The 16,675-nt window shown below is 39.4% G+C and overlaps 1 protein-coding gene across 2 annotated transcripts in view; it reads right to left on the bottom strand.

The window, feature by feature from the left end:
• Positions 1-16,675, bottom strand: part of VCAN (versican) — a 114,003-nt gene that overhangs the window by 30,487 nt on the left and 66,841 nt on the right. The window contains exons 8-10 of one of the 2 annotated variants that reach the window (XM_070412292.1): positions 9,142-14,370; positions 5,812-5,925; positions 3,891-4,004 (exon numbers count right to left, since the gene is read on the bottom strand). In XM_070412292.1, coding sequence (XP_070268393.1) covers positions 3,891-4,004; positions 5,812-5,925; positions 9,142-14,370 — 5,457 coding nt within the window. The remainder of the gene's footprint in view (positions 1-3,890; positions 4,005-5,811; positions 5,926-9,141; positions 14,371-16,675) is intronic. The other variant, XM_070412293.1, reaches the window with a different exon arrangement.

Raw genomic sequence — 16,675 nt, 5'->3', positions numbered from 1 at the left:
TATAGAATTCAAAACCACACTTTTGAGGTCTCTCAAGAGGCTTCTAGAGTCTGTCAATAAACTTGATGAGATGTACAGGAAATCTAATGAGACCCTCGATGGTGTGATAAAGGACCAACTAGAAAGTAAGCATACACTGACTGAAATAAAGAATATTATACAGACTCCCAACAGCAGACCAGAGGAGGGCAAGAATCAAGTTAAAGATTTGAAATGCGAGGAAGCAAAAAGCACCCAACCGGAAAAACAAAATGAAAAAAGAATCTGAAAGTGCGAAGATAGTGTAAGGAGCCTCTGGGACAGCTACAAGCGTACCAACATCAGAATTATAGGGGTGTCAGAAGATGAGAGAGAGCAAGATATTGAAAACCTATTTGAAGAAATAATGACAGAAAACTTCCCCTATTTGGTGAAAGAAATAGACTTACAAGTCCAGGAAGCGCAGAGAACCCCAAACAAAAGGAATCCAAAGAGGACCACACCAAGACACATCATAATTAAAATGCCAAGAGCAAAAGACAAAGAGAGAATCTTAAAAGCAGCAAGAGATAGAAACTCAGTTACCTACAAGGGAATACCCATACGACTGTCAGCTGATTTCTCAACAGAAACTTTGCAGGCCAGAAGGGAGTGGCAAGAAATATTCAAAGTGATGAATACCAAGAACCTACAACCAAGAGTACTTTATCCAGCAAAGCTATCATTCAGAATTGAAGGTCAGATAGAGAGCTTCACAGATAAGGAAAAGCTAAAGGAGTTCATCACCATCAAACCAGTATTATATGAAATGCTGAAAGGTATCCTTTAAGAAGAGGAAGAAGAAGAAAAAGGTAAAGATACAAATTATGAACAACAAATACGCATCTATCAACAAGTGAATCTAAGAATCAAGTGAATAAATAATCTGATGAACAGAATGAACTGGTGTTTATAATAGAATCAGGGACATAGAAAGGGAATGGACTGACTATTCTTGGGGGGGAAAGGGGAGTGGGAGATTCGGGAAGAGACTGGACAAAAATCATGCACCTATGGATGAGAACAGTGGGTGGGGAGTGCGGCCGGAGGCTGGGGTGGGAACGGGGAGGAGGGGAGTTATGGGGGGTAAAAAGAGGAACAAATGTAATAATCTGAACAATAAAGATTTAATTATTAAAAAAAAAAAAAAGAAACAACAACAACAACAAAAAAAGTCACTCTAAAGCCTGCATGGCCCACTGTGACGGGGGCCTTACAGGGGAGTGTGAGTGCGTAGACCAGCGGTTCTCAACCTGTGGGTCGCGACCCCTTTGGGGGTCGAATGACCCTTTCACAGGGGTCGCCTAAGAGTAAAAAAAAAAGAAGCAGTCTGTTTGTTTATCCCATCTTACCTAAAAATAATGTAACACACATTTCATTTCTCAAAAGGCAACTCTTTTGGGTGACACAGCCTTAGAATACACCTGACATGAAAATACTTCTTATGTTTTAAAACTCCTATAATGCATAGGTTGCATTACAAAGTCCCAGATTTTGTTGTGCCTGTGCATGATGGGATTGGGTTGGGGGAGGGTATGCCACTCCTGCTCATGGTCACAGAAAATGAAACTGTCATTCAAACAATCTCACACAAAAAATCGATTCACCTTATGATATGCAGGCAACGTTTTCAGCACCTCTGACATATAGCTGTCAAGTCTTAAGTTGTCAACACTTGGGCACTTCTCACTGACAAGCTATGTCTCTGACTTTAGTGGGGGCCATCTGTGTGTCTCTCCACTGTTCTAAGACCCTCTTCCAGATCTCAAATCTGTTATAATTCCACCAAATTGCAGCCCCTATTCCAGAGTTACTGGGAGTTGGGATGTTACTAATGAGAGAACAGAAAAGGTCAGCTGAAGAAACAACAACACAGTCATCACTGAATTTGGACAGAAAACTGTTTAGACAACAATGCTGCTGTGAATGAAGAAAACATTTGCTCTTAGGCAACCTGAAAAGAGCAGAAAAACTCCTTCAGAGTCCTGCCAATAAATCACAGGAGCACAGCTGCATTTGGTAAACGGGCCGGGATGAATGTTGCTCATCATGTGGATGAAAGTCTAACTCACTGTAAAAAAAAAAAAAAATAGAGAATGCACCTGAAAGTTAGGTGGCACCGGAAATGAGAGAAAAACCCAAAACCTTTTCTTTCTGATTTTCCTTTAAAGAGATGGAAAAGGTAACTGGCCCCAAAGTCCCTCTCAAGGATGTGTTGCCGCATCAGGTACAGACATAAATAAAATGCTTATCTGTCAGAGTTACTTTAGAAGGGTGAAGATATTGAGAAAAACCTAGGCTTTCAAAGGAAGCTTAGATTCATTTCCCCGACACTCTCATTTTCTAGCTGTGTGACCTTTAACACATACACACTTGTTTCTCTCTGAGCCTCAATTTCTAACCCATTTACTCATAGAAATACTGTGTCAACCAAATGAAATGATGTACCTGGAAGCATTTGATAAACTATAAAGTATCCCACAAGTAGTATCTCTTTTTATTCTCTGCCAAGAATTATGCTGAGTTGCCAACATCAAGTCTGTGTTTGTGTTGTTCAGAGCTCTATCTCCAGTGCCCAGAACAGTGCCTCGAAAACAGTAGGTGCGCCATAAACACCTGTTGAACAAATGATTTTTGAATTGATCCTTGTATTTGGAATAAGTGTGATTTTTGAATTGCTCCTTGTATTTGGAATAAGTGGAGCAAGAATCATTTAAACAAATTTTAATAACTCAAGTATATTACCCTATGTTTTCTTTAACAAATAGCATTTTTCTTACTGTTTTAATTTAAGAAGAGAAACAATGAGAAATTGCTTGGTCAATTTTCATATTTACCTTTTAAAATTCTAAAGCAAATAGATTCCTCCTTTGCAATAAAGAGAAAAGGAAAAAAATCTAAAAACTCAGCCATCAGCCATCCCCTTCGATTGGCAATTTAATACAGGCTCCTTTTAGTTTTGTTTTTTAATTGTGGTGATGTTTGGATTAATGCTAAAAAGTAAAATGTAGGGCTAGACCAATGTGTTCTGAGTCTAATACATTTTCCTTTTGTCTGGTGGAATGGAGGTTTGGCACTAGGCACTTTTGTCAAAGCCAAATCACTGTATGACTTTAAGTAGAGGAAATTGGCGTTCCGAAGCTTAGTGTGCTGAGCATGTGACCTGTTTCTGATGCATGGACTAAGAAATGTTACCATTAACCACCTAACATGTACTCTCACGTGGGCCATAAAGTGCAAATTACAGGGATCAGGAGATTTAAGCCATCGTGAACATAGGCCTTTCTTTCATTCAGAAAAAGTAAATGCTTCTTCAGTAGGAAAATTCCCTGTTGAGCAGATTCACAATATCTTTTATGTAGTGTTGGCCAAGTCCGAGTCAATGTGTCCTAACAACTATATAAACTCATTCTCCAGAGATGATTGACTAAGGAAAATAAGTCCCTTGAGTCTCAAGTGCGTAGGGGGAGAAAATAAAGGCAACTAACATTGAATTCAATACTGCCTGGAACAAACCATGAACATGGATTAAGGTCTATTCCTAATTTGTCCTTTGGATGAATACATATAACAATGTTCCTTTTGTTGGCTAGATGGTTTTAAATTTGCTCAGTGTGCCTGTCTGCAATTGCATCCTATCAGTGAAATAAAAACGATCAAGTCAACACTATTTTTCAGATGTTGTGAACTATGGACACATGAGGAAACCTCGAGTATTTAGGAACCTGTGGATTTCCTCTACAGGAAAGAATATGTAGTATGGCCAAAGGACTAAAAATATCCAAGTCATTATGACAAAAGACTCTCCAGAAGTAACATTCAAAATGAAGTATCAATAAAGTTAATCCTACAAATGTTGCAATAGCTCTTACCTTGCTCACAAAGTGCACCAACATAGCTGGGAAGACAGAGGCACCTGAACGTATTAAAGCCGTCAACACACGTGGCTCCATTGCGACAGGGGTTAGAGTGACATTCATCGAATTCTGAAATAAAATCATAAAAGGCCACAAAAGAACTTTCAAAAACAAAGGATTCTAGTTACTGTGAGGTTGCTAGATAAAATACAAGATAGCCAGTTGAATTTGAATTTCAGATTTAAAAGAAAAAAACTTTTAGTATAAGTATGTCCCATTTTATATTTAGGACATACTTAGAGTGAAAAATTATTCTTTTTTTAAATCTAAGATTAAAATTTAACTGACCTTCTTATATTTTTATTTACTAAATATCTGGAAACCCTAAGAAAACTTCAACAATTTAGAGGAGGATCACTGTGTCCATTTCTTTTAGATGAGTTACATGAGCCCTAAAATGGATCAAGTTTTAGTCTAGCCTACCCACTCACAATCCTGGCTCATGCTCCGATTTCCTCACTCCTGAAATACTGAAAATACCTGGCAGGCCTCCCAAGCCCTGGGCCCTTCCCTCTCCAATATATCCTCCTTTCTGCCGATGGTCGCCTTCTTTGGACAGTCATAATTTTACTCCTTGGCTTTCAAACATTCCATAGATCCCAGCTGTCCAGGACAGTTGTCCTTAGAGTGTGGTCCTGAGACCAGCGACAGCAGCATCACCTGAGAATGGTAGAAATGCACATCCCCAGGACCACCCCAGATCTACTGAATCAGATACTGGGGCTGGGGTAACAACAACCTGTATTTACCCGGCCCTCTAGGTTACTCTGATGCACACTAAAGTCTCAGAATCACTCAACTAGAGCATAAGGTACAACTATTGAACTATTATTTTGAGACAAGCACTCTTTCAATATGAATGTTAGGGATTTTATCCCAATATTTCCATGAGCTCTCTTTACTCAATCATTAAGAAAAAGCATCCTGGTACCTCTAAAAGAAGCACTCGACCGTTATTATATTCCATCATTTCTTTCATCAGAGATAAGGTCTACAATTAGGCAAATTTAAAATGGAGTCTTGCCCTAGCTGGTTTGGCTCAGGGGATAGAGCATCAGCCTGGGGACTGAAGGGTCCCAGGTTTGATTCTGGTCAAGGGCACATGCCCGGGTTGTGGGCTCAATCCCCACTGGGGGGTGTGCAGGAGGCAGCCAATCAATGATGCTTTCTCATCATTGATGTTTCTCTCTCTCTCTCTCTCTCTCTCTCCCCCTTCCTCTCTGAAATCAATAAAAATATACATTTTTTAAAATGGAGTCTTTTTTTTTAAGAAAAGGAAATCTAAATAAGAACGAGAACAAAAGGAACTGATTCCGTAAGAACACAGTTACATTCTTCGGAACTAGAAAGAGAGGAGGAGGCCTGCAATCCATACCTGCTGGAGGTGAAGGCGGGTGAGGCTGGCTACTGGGGACAGCCAGGCAAGGCTTTCTCCCACTTCACAGCAGAGGAGCAAGTTATCTCAAAATGTTACAGCTAAACTCCCTCATTTTAAAATACAGCTTTGGGAAAATTTGCTGTATTTAAATTGATCATTTATTGATATTCACATTTGGGGGATAGACTAAAAAAGTTTGTTAATATTTATGCAACTTTACATTTGTAGAAAGCCTATCTGTAAAATCCACAAAAAGACATAGCTGACCTGAGTAAGCTTCACTGAGTCTTGGGTATATTAACAAAATTCAGTAACCAAATGACCCCATTTCCCACAATCTATTTAAGTCACTCTATGACTTTAACTTCATTGAACATATAATTCATCTACACATGGATTTCTCTGAAATCCTCTGATTGATTCAAGCAGTATAAATACCCCCCCCACCAATATCTCTTTTGTAAAAGCACTACACCCTTTCAGACAAGGACATCTTACCAAGTTCACACTGGTCCCCAGTGAATCCCGGCACACAGGTGCACACATAGGAAGTTTCAGTAGCATAACAGGTGCCTCCATTGAGGCACGGGTTCATTTTGCAATGATCAGGTCCTATCGTGTTCAGGAAAATAAGAAAAGCAATTAGGCCCATCTCTAACTTTCAATGTATTTTAGCATAAAATGCCACTTGTTGCTACCATGATATATAAGCTTTACCGTAGCAATTTAGAGATACTACACACAAAAATTAACATTAACTTTACTCTCTGGAGTGTTTCTTGGCATAACTAATTATTAAAAATTGGATCTATTCATTTCTGGGATTCAATCATCATTATTTTCAACAATATTTTGCACAATATCTGGCAACTAATATATTCTACTGCAGATTTAGTTGGCATGATAATGGCAATTGATTTTAGTCAAAAATGATTACACGTATGTGCACAGTGAATGGAAATGTATTCTTTTACACGAGGTTAGTTCATGTGAAATGGTTGGATACACAGAACATGCATTCTTTTTAGCAGATTGGCTTGTTACCATCATTTGAATTATTATTGCCTTTTACCACTTAATGCTCAGAAACTGTTTTTCTTCGAAAGTGTGCACTGAAGTCTCTTCTGCTACATTAATATGCTTTTTCCAAAAACACGTTCCAAATGTACTCCTTTAAACTATACTTGAAGAAAAGCAACACATGGATTAAACTCTACTGTATAAAAACAAACCCAAACACAAAAACCTCACCTAACATGAAACCCCCAATTTTTATTGCAATTTTTCTCATTAAAACACAAATAAATCAACACTCCTAGCAGATAAATATAAAGGCCAGAGCCACAAATTTATGAGGAGAAACAGCTTAAAATATGTTTTTAAATGGCAAATGCAAATACTTTTACACTATTTAAATCACATATATTATTCTGTAACAATTCTTGGATAATTGTCTTTATATTAATAGCTTACATTTATTAGAGTTTGAGTATTTTTCTAGAGATGCCTATTTCAAAATGTTCAAGAATCCAAATAACGGTTTAAAGTTTTACAAAATAAATTGTGATAAATAGGTTATATATGAGCTACAACTTATGTTCAAGAATCTTAAGACCCCAAACCCTGAAATAATTACACATGAAAAGAAGACCGTCTACTTATAAAACATGAACTTAAGGAACATTAGGATAAAGAAGGTACTGCTAGTAGAAGATAACAGCCTTTTTCATATAGGAAAGTCAAACAAACTTTCTGAGTGTTAAGTAAATGCTAGACTACTAGAAAGACTTAACAAATTCATATTTGCATGTGTGGGACCAATGTTAGGTTAATTCAGATGCTTACACCAACTTCAAAAACTACCCCAACTCTTCTAAGATTCTTTCTCATGTAGTCCTAAAAATATTTAAAACCTCCCTGGCCGTTTTAGCTTTCTGCCTTTCAAAGTACTCTGCCTAGATGATGAAGCTACAGTCAACAGCACATCTACGCACTGGCCTCAGTGAAAAATCAACATGACACTTAGGAGAAGGCGCTTGGTGAAACTGTGATGTGCCATATAAATGTGATGCACTATTATTCCCTCCACAGACACCAGATACCACACTGAGAGTATGGGACAAGGACTTGGCAAGAAAGTGGATCTTTCTGTGAACACAAAGTAGCTTAAATTAGAAAAAAATTATGTTTATGATTTTTATTCTTCTGCACACAGTTTGAATTAACCTCTGAAAGTTAAATCTGCAACAGATAGACCAGGCAATGCAATACGAGCGTCCAGTTACTGAATTAACCTAATGTGACGATCTGTTTTGCAATGAAGATGCAACATCTAATTCTAGGTAAACATTGTGGACTGGATAACTGGTACACATTTATTATTCATTTGTCAAACTTAATTATCTCTCAATATTACCAATGATTCCTATATCATATTTTCACCAACCTGAAGTATATTGTAACTAAGTTACAAATGGACAAATGTTGGCCAGATTACATGCTTACCATTTACAGATTAAATATAGGATGATAAAAAAAAAATTCATCAGCCACCTTTGATCAATTTTATTCATAAAATAGTTCAAGTCATTTATAAAAAGTTGCATGTTATGACTATTTTAATCTATCTGAAGCACAACAAACTGAAGTGGCACAAAAGATAATATTGAAATGTTCAGAAGAATAATTCTAAGTGAGGCCATGCTGTAAAGCATATTCATTACAATAAAACTTATTTTGAACCAACACAGCCCTTAAAGTACTGATTTTTTTTTTCTTTTTGTAGGTAGTAGCTAGGTGGTGATGGTTACTTTTGGATTCCATTGAAAATATTATTCAAATGATGTTCCAGAAAACACCATTGCAGCAGACTTCTCAACATTATTAGGCTAGAGTAAAACGAAAATAAGTTCTACAAAATGAATAGTCTAAGATTTCTGGTTTACATATAATTAACTATCAATTATCCACTTTTGTGCTATAATAATAGGAAACCAGCTAAGAACAGTGAAAAGACCATGGACTTTGAGTAGGGCTGACCTAAGTTCAAATCCCACTTTTTCATAATGTGTGTGGCTGTGCAACCCTTAGCAAATTACAGAATCTCTCTTAAAAACGGGGAGAGCTGCACATGTTGTATAGCCTTTTCATGAAGATCAAATGAGACAGTCTATATGACCTAGCATAAAATTCATGCTTCCTGTTCATTCAGTAAAAAAAAAACAGAAATCCTCTCTTGACTGACGGAGCTCGAATAAACACTAAATGAATACCCGCTGAGTTAAAAGCATTGTGTGGACCACCTGAAGCAAGAAAATTGAATAAAAGTATAAATGGATAACTGATATTGCATGAACTATGTGAAATGTTTATTAGAGCTATTTACTGCAGTCAAATTTTAAAGGCCTGACAAATTTTGATATTATCATAATAGCACTTATCAATAAGAGATTTTTAAGAATACATTTGTTTTCTGTGTTTAAAACTAAGATGTGTGACTATGGTACATATGACAAAACAATACTTGTGAGTAAAACGACAATGAATTTTTACACCACTAACATGCAATTTTTCCGTGGTGCGATTATACATTGTTTCTAAAACCCAGAAAAATAAAAGGAACATCTATAAAGCTCGGAAATGATCTATACTTGCTTCTTTTGCCTCTCATTATGGACTCAATACTGTGTGCTGACCTACTGTTATGTGAACAACAGAGAAATCTCCACTGATTTAACATCACAATAAAAATTATACAGGTATACATATGTTAGGACCAAGGGACTGTTTCCACACTTGGAAACAGATTTATCAATGTCGTGACCTTACCTGGTAAATAGACTGCTGTGCCTTCCACTGACTCTTCATTCATGTCAATCAGGAAGCTGGTTTCATTAGAAGTTTCCAGAAGGTAAAGTGGTGGTGTTGGAAGTGAAATCTTTAACTCCGCAGTGCGCACTGTTGCCTGATTATTGGAATCAAGAATTCTTGCTGACACTTGCTGTCCCCATGCTGCCACTGTGGAATCCTGCCCTCTGGTCAAAGCTGCCTGCGTTTCAGAGTTTATTTCCAGAGAAGGAACCGTGGGCTTCTCAGAAGTCTGTGGGCTGGGCTGAGGCACCACACCTGCCCCAGTCCCAGTGGTAGCAGAAGCGGAAGTAGGGTGTAGCCCCAGTGTAGCACCTTCTGACTTAGTTTCACCTGCAGCTGTGACAAGGGTTTCAACCTCAGAGGTTCTCATACTAGAAAATACTTTGGTTGTTTCTCCAGAAAGTTGAACATTGGTTTTGTTTGGGGAATCTTGGAGAATCTCAGATCCTTCTTCAACAATTACTTCTGTGGGAAAAGCTTCCATTTGTTCTAAAAAGTTAGGTTTAGTTTCATCTTCTGAAGATTCTGACTCTGTGTCAAGAGGTAAGAATGGAGGCCCAGTTATGTGACTGTACTCTTCACTTGATGGTTGGAAAGTCACCTCAATATTTGCAAATTTTCCTGGGGACGTTTGAGATGTGCCAGCATCTACGCCAGGCAGAGCACTTGGCTGAAGGCTCTCTGTGTGTTCAGACGCTCCACTGCCTAAGGGCACAGTGAACGGAGATGATGTCTCGGGAGACAGCTTCACAAAGGCCAAAACTGGTGATGTTGTATCTGTGTAATCTGGGGGATTCGATCCTTCTATCACATGAGGTCTTTCTGTTAAACTCTGAGCCGTTAGGTGGACAGTACCAGTACTTACGTGGGGTGTAGAATCTATCAGTGTAGAATCTATTAGTGCCTCCCCAGCTCCTGAAGAGGATTCTGGCTGAAAAGAAGGACCAACATATTTCTTTTCCTCATACTCTTCCTGTGTCTTTTCCAAATGACCCAATGTTGATATTACTTCACTTTGGTCTGCAATAGCTTGACCATCAGACAAAGTGCTTGATTCAAAGATGTCTTCCAGGGCTTTGGCTTCAGTTTTTGGTTCTTCTATATTTGGGTGAACTGTGGCAGACTTACTAGGAATGGGCAGAGATGTTGCTGTGGGAAGAAAAATATCTAATTCTGTTTCTGTGCTTGGGATGGGGATCCCAGTTGTGAAGATAAAGCCCATGTGATTGAACTGGCTGCTGTCTTCAGAAGTCATGGATTTGTTATGTGTGGCCTGAGTGTAGCCAGCCAGAAGAGCATCACCAGAACCTTCAAAGTGTTCCCCAGTTAAGGAAAGGTTGGCAGCTGCCTCATGCTTCTCTTGAATTTGAGCGCTGTCTTCATTATTGACCTGTGGTCCTGACGGTGTCTCTGGGTCTATATCTGTTTGCATTCCAAGGATGTCTTCATACATGGGTTTAGTGTGATCAATATCTATGATAGTATTTTTATCTGATGTCAGCTCAGGTAGAATTTCAAGTATGGTACTCTCTGTAATTGTCAATAACAAATCCTTGTCCTCTTTGTCCAGATCTATAATAATATTTTCAGTGGCTTTTTTTCTGTCAGGTTTTAAGGTGGAATCCTCAAATCCCCCCAAGCGGTGGTGGAAACTATCTGCACCCTCGGTGGACCTCTTATATGACACGGTGTTGGACACTGTGACAGTTGGATCTGGGGAGCTTTCATTCAGCTCTAGATGAAGAGGTGGCACCATTGAAACTGTTGGGAACCCGTCAACAGTAAAGCTTTTAGCACTTGGATCCTCAGGATGTTTCTCCAGGGGCCTATTAGGAACAAATGTGGTGCTTCCTTTTCTGGTTGCCTGAGTAGTTCCAGAAGTGTGGACTAAATCAACTACATCCAGTTCCCCAGATCCTTCTCCGGAATATTCATGAAACAAGTCAGATGGTTTTGTTGTGGATGTAACAGTTCCTTTGGCCATTCCAATACCAGAAGTTCTAGCCAGAAAGTCAGTAGAAGAGGTTGCTGTTTCTTTAGTTTCTACTACTGAAGAATTCTTGTTAGAGACTTTCTCAGTGGTAGGTTGTGGTTGACTACTCTGAATTTCTTCTTCCCAACTCTGAGTCTGATTTTGAGGCTGTTCAGTGTCTGTGGAGAAGGTAAGAGTTGCTAAAGACGGTCCTTCTGTCCTGGTGTCACTTAAAATTTCTAGTAAAGTTGTGCTGGATGCTGTCTCACTATATTCAGAGGTGCTGTCTGTTTTAGAAATGAGTGGTCCAACTTCATTTGCCACATTTTCCATTCCCTCATAGTCTTCAGTGGTGTCACTCGAGATGCTAGTTTCTAAGCTGTCCACTTGAGAAGTCTTGGGATATAATGTGCTAATGATTTGTTCTGTTTCAGTAAAATTCACTGACACTGTGGTAGGCAAAACTTCTTCTCCTGATCCCAGGCCAGAGAATAAATTAGTATCTGACTCTTTAATTATTGGCTTCATAACTTTGGGGAAGGGTTTTATATTTTCTTCCTCTTTGATTGATGAATCTGTAACTATACTTCCAGCTAGTATAGATTCAGTCACTGAGGTAGTAGCCAAGAAAAAATGGGATTTTTCAGTAACTTCAGGGAGAGTAGTGTAGGGTTCCAAACCCTTTGCTCCCAGATCTGGAGTAGACAAGTGAACTAAGGAAATGCCTTCCTTTCCCATTTCCTCATCAGCACCATACATTTTCTTTGTTGTTTGTATAGAGTAACCTGTGGTTTGAAATCCAGTTTCATAAAAAATTGTTTGTTCTGGTGCAACAGAGCTTTGGGGGGATTCAACAGATTTTTGTTCTTGAATCTTTTCCTCTGATGCTGTTTTGATTTCAATTTCTTGTCCTACAGTATTGACTCCTTGGCTGGACCACAGTTTGGTTGGCTCTATCGTCTGGGAAAAGTCCATTGAAATTGTGCCATCGACCTTCATGTCCCCCTTTTCTGTTGGAGCTTCAGTACCTTCAGCTTCTGCTCTTGGTAAACTGGTGGTTCTCTTATCAGCTTCTTGGATAGTACCTTCTTCTCCCAATATGTGGTCAATAAATGGAGATTCTGTACCAAAAACATTTCCCACAGCACTGGGAAATACTTGGTCAGCAGAGCTGCTGACTGAGACCACTTGCCCACCTGAGCCCTCACCTGAGGCTGTGAACTCTTCCCAAGGGAAGGCTGAAGTGCTGACAAAGGTGCTACCAGGTCCTTCCGAGTCAGCTGTGTGATTGATGCGGCCTGGAGTAGGGATTAACAATGGCGAAATCTGGGTGTCTTTAAATGCTGCATCCCCAGAGCCTTCCATCATTACTGTTTCTTCTTTTGTTATGATTTTAGATACTGTTGAGTATTCTCTGAAGTCACCACTGAAATCTTCCTCCAAAGGAAAATCTGTAGAGAAGCCCTTTATTTCTGTCCCATGATTTGATTCTACTGAAGCCTCTGATATAAGGCTTTCCTTGGATGTTTGGCTTATAACTTCAGTAACCTCTCTATCCATTACATTACTCAAATCTAGTCCTGGTGGCTCAAAGGGGAATATAGTTTCCACACGGGGAGACATAGTACTAGCTATTTCCTTTTTAATTTGCATTTCAGACTCTACTTTTAATGAAAATGAAGAAACTGTGGTGGTTGCTGGGTCAGTGGCAGCTTCTCTTGAGCCCTGCTCCATAGAGAGAGAGACGGGGCCACCTGGCACAGTGGCCTGCCCTTCCTGAACCCCAGGTTGACTGCTACTGCTGGGATTGGTGGTCTGTGGCCCCAAATTGTCTAAAACATCTGTCTCCGGAAAGAAAGGATTAGAACTTGTCATTTCCCTTTCAGCCTGTGTGGATGTTGTTAAGGACATAACGCTGTTCCGGGTAGCAGATGTTGAATCACTAGCTGTAGCTTCATTTGAGTTTTCTACTGCAGAGGATAAAATTAACTGGTCTGACCTCTGTGTAGGCATATGTAGCTGAACTGTAGAAGCTGTAGTTCCCTCCTCCTCACCTTCCCTTTGCTTTCCCTCAGGAGACGTACTGAAAGCCCACTCAAACCTGTCTGTTTCCTCTACAAATTTTGTGGGCACTATTTCTGTAGAAGGTTGTTCAGAAACCAAGGAGACGGCAGTTGCAGGAACATCAAAAAGGTTGTCTGTGATCATTATCTTGCCAGTGTCTAAAGTAACCAGTGTATCGGTAGGATTTCTCTGTGATGAATGGGTTACCGCGGTGAACATTTGATCTTTATCTTCTTCTTCCCCAGAGCCTTCTGGAATCAGAAGTGAAGAATTCCCAGAGAGCTCTACAATTTGTCCAGGGGTTATTCCCACCCAGTTCTCCACAGTGGCCAATGGGTCAGCAGGCCTGGGGGTTCCTGTTAATGTGACTGATACTTCCTCCAACACATTTGCTGACATAGAACTTGGAACTGTACTTAGAGTAGAGGTGATAGAAGTACTTTTTTCTGCCTCTTCACCCAGTGTTACTTCCGTGGTCCTTGAAAAGATCGTTTCTGGGGATTCTTGGTTGATGTCAGCATCTCCTGAAGATTCTTCGGGAGAGAGGGGTACAGGTTCGGTATGTTCAAGCACCAGACTATCACGCACAGGCTCAGGACCTTTATCTGAGACTGATGCTGGTCCCTCTGTGGCTTGGCCCTTGTGCGATGGGACTGTGGGGAAAATATCAGGCTCACCACTTGAAAAATGTTCTGGTGTTTCAGGGTAAGTCTCAGGCTTCCATGTCATTTCAAGCGATTCCGTTGATTCATTAGATTCACTTGGTTGCACAGCCGTAGATGATTCCGTTTCAGACATGGGGAACTCAGGGGTGTCACTCTCACTGCTGTCTGAAAAATTCTGAGAAGGTGCAACACTTTCAAACTGGCCACGCCTAGCTTCTGCCGCCTCTGGGTCCTTGGGCACAGTGGTGACCAGGTGTTTCCCATTTATGTACTGCACTGATGGGGTGGTTGTGACGTCAGTAGCATTTGCACAGTCTTCGTCTTCCTCCTCGTCTTCCTCACTGTGGTATATATCTATGTCAATTAACTCAGGTAAAATGGCAGCAATTAGGTCGTGCTCTGAATCTGTTTCTTCACTACAAGGTTCATCTTCTTTAGATTCTGAATCTATTGGATGACCAATTACACTCAAATCACTCATTCGACCTGAAAAAAACAAAGAGTTTTCACAATACTTAAATAGAACAGTTGGCAGCGTATGACAGAAGAAACTGATAGCAAGGCTGGCAGATCACTCACACACAAGGGAGGATTCAAATCTTTTCACATTAAGTACAATCACCCTTCTACACAAAATTATCAATCTTCAGATTTGCTGTTTTACATTAACAATGGGAAAAATAAATCCAATTTAAGATGATAGAAACAGGGCATGAAAACTCTTTAACACGTTTAACAAAGCAGCGTCATAAAATGAGACAAGAAAGCACATATATACATTGTAATCATGACATGTGTGAATTCATCTTTGTGGGAACTGAAAAAAAATGAAAAATTTCACCAAATCATACAGAAAAAGTAATTGATTACTGTCCTTCATGTAAAGGGATGCACAGACACTCTTACTCAATAAGGAAATGAGAAGAGGTTGCTTCTGGCCTCTTGTCATGATTTGTCCTAAAGAAGACTTTTTAGAAAAGTGGAGGCGAGGTTTCTTTCTGGCCCTTTCGCAGCGGTAACCACCCCTCCCACAGCAAGTGAAACTAGACTTAGCTGCCTAAGCTGCAGCCACCTCCCCGACACAAGGGCAGAAAGCTTGGATGGGGCTTTGTGTGATGCACAAATTGTTCCCAAAGCACAAGAGAGGAAGAGCTGTCCCACATTTACACCTTTATCCCTCATGACATGATGGATAATGGGTCGATTATAGCTCTTTTTAAAACATTTCCTCCAAAGGAAGTTTAAGAGTCACATCTAAACATTTGAACTTGCATATTTTAATAACAGATGTCCTTAGAACATTCCCTAGATCACAAATTGCCACAGGGCACAAACTGCTCAGCCTGGTTGACTTTCGTGCCTCCAGAAATACACCAGCAAAGGTCCTTGTCTGGGCACCAGGAAGGAGGAAATTCTGGGCCCTCACCCTCATTAGAGTGGAATTTAGTTGTCCTGGGAAAGGGTCCTGTCCTTACAGCTGCCCTGCTCCTAGCATCACAGCCACATGCAAAGGTGCCCATAGGTGCATTGTCCCATGAAGAAGACAGAGTAAAGCAAGGATTGCACAGTCTCACTTCCAACCCCCAGAAATACTGTTACAAAATTATTTTCATCCTAGCCCTGATCCATGCCACGAAGGCGCAAGCTGAACCTGAGAAGCTTACAGGGGGAAAAATGATGATGGAGCCAGACCTGTCCCCATCGGTAATGAGATTGTTCCTGTTGTAAGACGCTGCTCCCTTCTACATATGAAAGATCGACATCTAGCATTTACTGACAGTCAGAAAAGAAAGGCCCAATTGAGAGGGAACCAGTACTGCTTGTATTCTTTACATATCAACATAAACACAGACATATATGAACTATCAATAAAAACTCTACAAAATTTCTTCTGTTTTTAACTATGGTTTGTTAAAAAAAAAAGCACAAGACCTTTACATAACTAGAAGACATCTACTATATTTACATTTATCCCTTTCACTCTAATAAAATCAAAAAGAAAACTTCTCTGTTTCCTATCTTCACTGTATTACCTCCATAAAATACTAGTGTGTAGGTTTGGCTTACTCTTACCCCAATTACACATCCTTCCTCATTAACTGTCACATATTACCGTTCTACAGTTCATTTCTTATATCTCAATCCCATTCCACACCATACATCCAGCCTTTCAACTATATAAATGAAGGCTTATGGATATTCAAATAAATGAAAAAACATTTCATCCATAGGAGAAGTGAAGTCAATGCATAACGCTAGTATATAATAAAAATATAAAGGGAATTCTGATGGTTTCTGCCATAGGTGTTGCAACTACTCTTCACTGCCAAACAAGAAAATGACTAAATGTCTTACCTTTTTCCAAAAAGCATAATTAAATGAGTAAGATCATTCAATATTGCGTCACTAATGTTACAGTGATCTCATAGTGCCTCATATGTATATGTTTTAAAAGAGGACACAATAAATATTCAGGTAATAACACTTTAAATGACTTGTGGTAAAGCCTACCTTTTCACTATGAAAAATGGAATGAGAGGGAAATATGCACACGTGTGAGAGAGAATACATTTTAAATGCCTTTTGTAGAAATTAATCTCTTGAAATATCACATCAATGATTTTATTTAATCATCAAATTAAGTAGTCTCTCACTGCTAATACTATTTGAACATAGTTGAATTACACTATTTTGTACTTTATAGATTTAACTGGAGCCTCAAAAACATGCCTGTCTTCATGTTTATACCTTCAACCCTGTCTTCATGTTTATACCTTTATTTAGGTATAAA

Source organism: Myotis yumanensis, unplaced genomic scaffold (assembly GCF_028538775.1).
Source record: "Myotis yumanensis isolate MYYU_CA2020_CCGP unplaced genomic scaffold, mMyoYum1.0.hap1 SCAF_4, whole genome shotgun sequence".
Classification (NCBI taxonomy): Eukaryota; Metazoa; Chordata; class Mammalia; order Chiroptera; family Vespertilionidae; genus Myotis; species Myotis yumanensis.
This window is presented reverse-complemented; position numbering and strand designations above follow the sequence as displayed.